Below are 7631 nucleotides of genomic sequence, written 5' to 3'. Positions count from 1 at the left end.
CTGGTGACCTTCCAGCTCCACTTCCAGGTACCTCAATGAGCTGGGCTGGTTGGTCAAACGCCTGGAATGCTGCACACCATCCTGGGCTCAAGGATGTGAGGACTGAGCAATCATTTGATTCTGATCTTCCACCACCAGTCCTGTCGTCTTGGAGCCCAAACAGCTCCGAAGCAACCCTGTTCCTTCATCATCAGAAATCAGGTGCAACGCAAAGAATCAGACAAACATCGTTACTTGGGACAGTTGGTCCTGTTTATTGGGACATTTCCCACAATACAAGAATTTGTTCAGTTCAGTTAAGAGTTGAAGACTTTGTCACATGAAATGATGGGAGGTTTCCCATTGAGCCTGTAACATTCCTACTGACCTTAAATATAATTTAACAAATATCAATTGCACTTTGGTTGCCAGTTTCTAATGGTTTGTGGCAGACAGTTGTCTAAAGAATCTAAACACACATACAAATACAATCAGGGCCTACATTTCCCACCTACGGTTTCACGGAACGTGTGGAATGAGAAAAGGTCATTCGCCCCATCGAGCTCTCCTTCCCACAGGCTATGCACAGTCACAGGATACAGGAGTGCAGGGAACACCAGAATAGCAAAACCCTGTCCCTTTCTGGTTAATCTCACTCCCAGCTTCCCACTTTCTTACCATATCGCTTCTTCAGACATGGAAAAGAATGAGCTTGTATTTATACTGTGCTTTTCACACCCTGGGGATGTCCCAAACTGTTTCACAGCCCAAGGAATGACTTGAAGTGTAGTCACTGTTAGGAAAATAATTTGTGCACAGCAAGGTCCCACAAATAGCAACGAGACAAATGACTAGTTGGTCTGTTTTTGGTTTAGGGATAAATATTGGCCTTGAGGCCAGGGAGAACGCCCCTGCTCTTCCAGTAGTGTAATGGGATCTTTTACGGCCACCTGAGAGAACAGACGGAGCCTCAATTTAACATCTCATCCGAAAGACAGCACCTCCGACAGTGCAGCACTCCCTCAATGTGCACTGGAGTGTCGGCCTGGATTATGTGCTCATGTCCTGGTGTGGGTGTTGAACTCACGATCTCTGATTACCCACTGAGCCAAGGCTGATATATGGACAGCGAATTGTGGGGAGAACACACTTGAATTTCGGGTGTGCTCGCCCGGAGCGTGCGGCTCTGCACTCGATCAAAATTTCATAACATCAGCCTTTGGGTAAAATAGTTCTGCCCGAGTTACATAATTGGTGTCTTTTTTAAATGAGATCCTCTAGTTTTTGAACATTTCATTAGTTTTAACAGTTTGTCCGGAATGTCATCTGTGGAATGCGACTCACTGGGGTAAACACTGTAGATTTATGTTAGGCACATTCTCTGGCATCTCGCCGGATTACATCAGGAGTCAGCGAGAGAAATTTCAAAGAGGTTTGTTCCCGGAGCACTGGCTCCTGCAGGAGATTGAGTGGACAGGCAGAGTCCAGGAGCAAACAGCTCCACGATGATCTGTGGAGACAACACGCTCACTGCCCACAATGGCCTTTTGGTATTCCATCCAAGTTCTAACTATTTAAAATATCCAGGCTTGAGTTGGAACCCATGCTTCCTGTTAGTGGCTATATTCCTGTGGATTCCCTGCTGTGAGCTCACTTCCCTCTCCTGTATGGCCAACTTAATGTAAACCTTAATTAAACTCTTAGTGCATTGGGGGAGAATACAATGGATCTTTGTAACCGCCGCACAAATGAACTGGCAATCTGACACGTTGAAGGTGGGCCTGTAAATCCATAAGAAACCCACATGGGAATGTTATAACCCACCCTCCATCCCAGGCTTCAGTGTCCCGCCCCAGGTAACAGTAACCCAGCAACCAAACTGTTACCATGGTAATGGAGGTTGCAGCCATGTCATAGCATCCTCCTCCTGGGCTGGTGTCCAAGCCAAGGAACATCCAATCAGGGCAGTGGCTGTACCATCAAACAGTATAAACAGGCTGTAGCAAAAATCTCGAGGCAGACGATCGTTCAGACCTTGCTGTAGAAGACGACATTCTCCCTTCGTGGTTGGGTCCAATTGTTGAGCTTGATATTTGGCACCAGATCAGCACGGCCGTTCTGCTGAGCGCCCTCCTTCGTGCACATGTTCACGTTCAATGGCGGCTTGCACTTGTGCCAGTTCTTCAGCAGTTTATTCATATTCTCGCTGTCCGTGATCCCAAAGAGCTTCTCCTGCTCTTCGCCAATCTCGGTGTCAGTGAGCCTTGGTGGCTGGAAGTGGCTGTAACCCCTGGTCATCTCATCCTGCATCCCCTCGAAGAACTGCTGGATGCAGACCTTGGCGAAGCTCTTGGCGTGCTCAGTGCACGTTTCCTCAAAGAGCTTGCGTTCAATGTCAATGTAATGAGACCAGTATTTTGTCTTGAGGAAGGCAACTTGGGTGAAGCAAGGTCGCATCGCTCTCACCAGGAAAGCCAAGAATGTCATCACCAAAATGAAGCACCAACCCAGAGCCTGCGGGAGAACAGTAGAAACAATCTCATTCAGAGCCTCAGCTACATGCCAGATCCGAACACCAGCCCACTCCTCAATCCCAAGAAATACAGCTGGTTCTTACTTCAGGCACCCACTGCCAGTCAGCCTGAGGCAGTGGTAAGGTACAGAGTAAAGCTCCCTCTACACTGTCCCATCAAACACTCCCAGGACAGGTACAGCACGGGTTAGATACAGAGTAAAGCTCCCTCTACACTGTCCCATCAAACACTCCCAGGACAGGTACAGCACGGGTTAGATACAGAGTAAAGCTCCCTCTACACTGTCCCATCAAACACTCCCAGGGCAGGTACAGCACGGGTTAGATACAGAGTAAAGCTCGCTCTACACTGCCCCATCAAACACTCCCAGGGCAGGTACAGCACGGGTTAGATACAGAGTAAAGCTCCCTCTACACTGTCCCATCAAACACTCCCAGGGCAGGTACAGCACGGGTTAGATACAGAGTAAAGCTCCCTCTACACTGCCCCATCAAACACTCCCAGGGCAGGTACAGCACGGGTTAGATACTGAGTAAAGCTCCCTCTACACTGTTCCATCAAACACTCCCAGGGCTGGTGCAGCATGGGGTTAGATACAGAGTAAAGCTCCCTCTACACTGTCCCATCAAACACTCCCAGGGCAGGTACAGCACGGGTTAGATACAGAGTAAAGCTCCCTCTACACTGTCCCATCAAACACTCCCAGGGCAGATACAGCAAGGGTTAGATACAGAGTAAAGCTCCCCCTACACTGTCCCATCAAACACTCCCAGGGCAGGCACAGCACGGGTTAGATACAGAGTAAAGCTCCCTCTACACTATCCCATCAAACACTCCCAGGGCAGGTACAGCACGGGTTAGATACAGAGTAAAGCTCGCTCTACACTGTCCCCATCAAACACTCCCAGGACAGGTACAGCACGGGTTAGATACAGAGTAAAGCTCCCTCTACACTGTCCCATCAAACACTCCCAGGACAGGTACAGCACGGGTTAGATACAGAGTAAAGCTCCCTCTACACTGTCCCATCAAACACTCCCAGGGCAGGTACAGCACGGGTTAGATACAGAGTAAAGCTCGCTCTACACTGTCCCCATCAAACACTCCCAGGGCAGGTACAGCACGGGTTAGATACTGAGTAAAGCTCCCTCTACACTGTTCCATCAAACACTCCCAGGGCTGGTGCAGCATGGGGTTAGATACAGAGTAAAGCTCCCTCTACACTGTCCCATCAAACACTCCCAGGGCAGGTACAGCACGGGTTAGATACAGAGTAAAGCTCCCTCTACACTGTCCCATCAAACACTCCCAGGGCAGGTACAGCACGGGTTAGATACAGAGTAAAGCTCCCTCTACACTGTCCCATCAAACACTCCCAGGGCAGATACAGCAAGGGTTAGATACAGAGTAAAGCTCCCCCTACACTGTCCCATCAAACACTCCCAGGGCAGGCACAGCACGGGTTAGATACAGAGTAAAGCTCCCTCTACACTATCCCATCAAACACTCCCAGGGCAGGTACAGCACGGGTTAGATACAGAGTAAAGCTCCCTCTACACTGTCCCATCAAACACTCCCAGGGCAGGTACAGCACGGGTTAGATACAGAGTAAAGCTCCCTCTACACTGTCCCATCAAACACTCCCAGGGCAGATACAGCAAGGGTTAGATACAGAGTAAAGCTCCCCCTACACTGTCCCATCAAACACTCCCAGGGCAGGGACAGCACGGGTTAGATACAGAGTAAAGCTCCCTCTACACTGTCCCATCAAACACTCCCAGGGCAGGTACAGCACGGGTTAGATACAGAGTAAAGCTCCCTCTACACTGTCCCATCAAACACTCCCAGGGCAGGTACAGCACGGGTTAGATACAGAGTAAAGCTCCCTCTACACTGTCCCATCAAACACTCCCAGGGCAGGGACAGCACGGGTTAGATACAGAGTAAAGCTCCCTCTACACTGTCCCATCAAACACTCCCAGGGCAGGTACAACACGGGTTAGATACAGAGTAAAGCTCCCTCTACACTGTCCCATCAAACACTCCCAGGGCAGGTACAACACGGGTTAGATACAGAGTAAAGCTCCCTCTACACTGTCCCATCAAACACTCCCAGGGCAGGTACAGCACGGGTCAGATACAGAGTAAAGCTCCCTCTACACTGTCTCATCAAACACTCCCAGGGCAGGAACAGCACGGGTTAGATACAGAGTAAAGCTCCCTCTACACTGTCCCATCAAACACTCCCAGGGCAGATACAGCACGGGTTAGATACAGAGTAAAGCTCCCTCTACACTGTCCCATCAAACACTCCCAGGGCAGGTACAGCACGGGTCAGATACAGAGTAAAGCTCCCTCTACACTGTCTCATCAAACACTCCCAGGGCAGGAACAGCACGGGTCAGATACAGAGTAAAGCTCCCTCTACACTGTCCCATCAAACACTCCCAGGGCAGGTACAGCACGGGTCAGATACAGAGTAAAGCTCCCTCTACACTGTCCCATCAAACACTCCCAGGGCAGATACAGCACGGGTTAGATACAGAGTAAAGCTCCCTCTACACTGTCCCATCAAACACTCCCAGGGCAGGTACAGCACGGGTTAGATACAGAGTAAAGCTCCCTCTACACTGTCTCATCAAACACTCCCAGGGCAGGAACAGCACGGGTTAGATACTGAGTAAAGCTCCCTCTACACTGTTCCATCAAACACTCCCAGGGCTGGTGCAGCATGGGGTTAGATACAGAGTAAAGCTCCCTCTACACTGTCCCATCAAACACTCCCAGGGCAGGCACAGCACGGGTTAGATACAGAGTAAAGCTCCCTCTACACTATCCCATCAAACACTCCCAGGGCAGGTACAGCACGGGTTAGATACAGAGTAAAGCTCCCTCTACACTGTCCCATCAAACACTCCCAGGGCAGGTACAGCACGGGTTAGATACAGAGTAAAGCTCCCTCTACACTGTCCCATCAAACACTCCCAGGGCAGATACAGCAAGGGTTAGATACAGAGTAAAGCTCCCCCTACACTGTCCCATCAAACACTCCCAGGGCAGGGACAGCACGGGTTAGATACAGAGTAAAGCTCCCTCTACACTGTCCCATCAAACACTCCCAGGGCAGGTACAGCACGGGTTAGATACAGAGTAAAGCTCCCTCTACACTGTCCCATCAAACACTCCCAGGGCAGGTACAGCACGGGTTAGATACAGAGTAAAGCTCCCTCTACACTGTCCCATCAAACACTCCCAGGGCAGGGACAGCACGGGTTAGATACAGAGTAAAGCTCCCTCTACACTGTCCCATCAAACACTCCCAGGGCAGGTACAACACGGGTTAGATACAGAGTAAAGCTCCCTCTACACTGTCCCATCAAACACTCCCAGGGCAGGTACAACACGGGTTAGATACAGAGTAAAGCTCCCTCTACACTGTCCCATCAAACACTCCCAGGGCAGGTACAGCACGGGTCAGATACAGAGTAAAGCTCCCTCTACACTGTCTCATCAAACACTCCCAGGGCAGGAACAGCACGGGTTAGATACAGAGTAAAGCTCCCTCTACACTGTCCCATCAAACACTCCCAGGGCAGATACAGCACGGGTTAGATACAGAGTAAAGCTCCCTCTACGCTGTCCCATCAAACACTCCCAGGGCAGGTACAGCACGGGTCAGATACAGAGTAAAGCTCCCTCTACACTGTCTCATCAAACACTCCCAGGGCAGGAACAGCACGGGTCAGATACAGAGTAAAGCTCCCTCTACACTGTCCCATCAAACACTCCCAGTGCAGGTACAGCACGGGTTAGATACAGAGTAAAGCTCCCTCTACACTGTCCCATCACACTCTCCCAGGGCAGGTACAGCACGGGTCAGATACAGAGTAAAGCTCCCTCTACACTGTCCCATCAAACACTCCCAGGGCAGATACAGCACGGGTTAGATACAGAGTAAAGCTCCCTCTACACTGTCCCATCAAACACTCCCAGGGCAGGTACAGCACGGGTTAGATACAGAGTAAAGCTCCCTCTACACTGTCTCATCAAACACTCCCAGGGCAGGAACAGCACGGGTTAGATACAGAGTAAAGCTCCCCCTACAGTCTCTAATTCCCCCTTTCTCTCTCTCTCTCTTTCTCTGCTCCAGCCTGGCCCAGCCAGCACTCACCTGGGACAGGCAGCGCAGGTATCGCCAGGCCGCCTCCCGGGAGATGCCGGCCTGATGGTTGAAGATGTCCTGGCAGGGGACGGTGGCGAGGAGCCGGCGGAGCTCGGGCTGTCCCGGGAGCGGCCCCGACATGTTGGTGCCGAGTGTGCGGGGGTCCAGCCCCTCGCTGAAGGCGCAGATGAAGCACTTGCCGTCCAGCAGGGTGACGCTGAGCCACACCACCGGGGCGATGAGCGCTCGCTGCGCCATGGAGCAGAACATGTAGCGCAGAACCCCCGCGTCCTTGGCCCGCTGCCCCGCCGGCCGCCGCCACTCCTCGGCCAGCACCGACACCTGGTTATTGAGTACAAAGCCCAGCAGGAAGAGCACCAGTGGCGGCACCCACATCATGCCCAGCCCGTACAGCAGGTTGTACCGGGGCAGGCACGGGCAGTTAAACTCGAAGGCCGAGTATACCTGGGCACTGGCCAGAGCCAGGATCCCGCACATCCCGTTCATGAAGGACTCCTGGTTAGACTGCAGAAACTGGAATATCATCCGGAACTTATCCATCTTCCTGCTGCCTTACTCTCACCCGCCCGGAATAGTCAGAGTCCCTTCCCTCCTCCTGTCTCCCAATCTCTCCTCCCGATCTCTCTCTGCAATGTAATTCACTCTCACTCTCTCTAACTCTTATTCTCTCTTTCCCTGTTTCTCTCTCTCCCTGTCTCTGTATCTCTCTATCTCTCCCTCTGTCTGGCTCCCTCTGCTATGCTATTCACAGTCTCCTCCCATAGCCACACCCCAGTGAGACCCACACAGGTGGATCTGTCCTGTGACTTCACACACTGTCATTTTTTAGGGGAGGGGTGTGTTGTCAGTGGTCAGGGACAGGAGGGTGTGACCACGAGTCAGGCAGGTATGGGGACCCAGGATGTAGTGATGGAGGAGCCTCAGCCCTGGACCTT

General features: G+C 51.7%; 1 protein-coding gene across 1 annotated transcript; it reads right to left on the bottom strand.

Annotated features, from left to right (window-relative positions):
• Positions 1-229: 229 nt before the first annotated feature.
• On the bottom strand, positions 230-7236 carry calhm1b (calcium homeostasis modulator 1b). The gene is made up of 2 exons (XM_085994141.1): positions 6685-7236; positions 230-2493 (listed from the first exon to the last, which is right to left on the bottom strand). The coding sequence occupies exons 1-2, from the start codon at positions 7234-7236 to the stop codon at positions 2008-2010; spliced, it is 1038 nt and encodes a 345-aa protein (XP_085850267.1). The 3' UTR covers positions 230-2007.
• Between the last annotated feature and the right edge of the window lie 395 nt (positions 7237-7631).

The sequence above is a fragment of the Somniosus microcephalus genome, chromosome 8 (assembly GCF_052327205.1).
Source record: "Somniosus microcephalus isolate GS21.2 chromosome 8, FLI_Smic_1.0, whole genome shotgun sequence".
NCBI classification, from domain to species: Eukaryota; Metazoa; Chordata; class Chondrichthyes; order Squaliformes; family Somniosidae; genus Somniosus; species Somniosus microcephalus.
The sequence above is the reverse complement of the archived record's forward strand: the minus strand, read 5'-3'. Positions and strand labels throughout refer to the sequence as shown.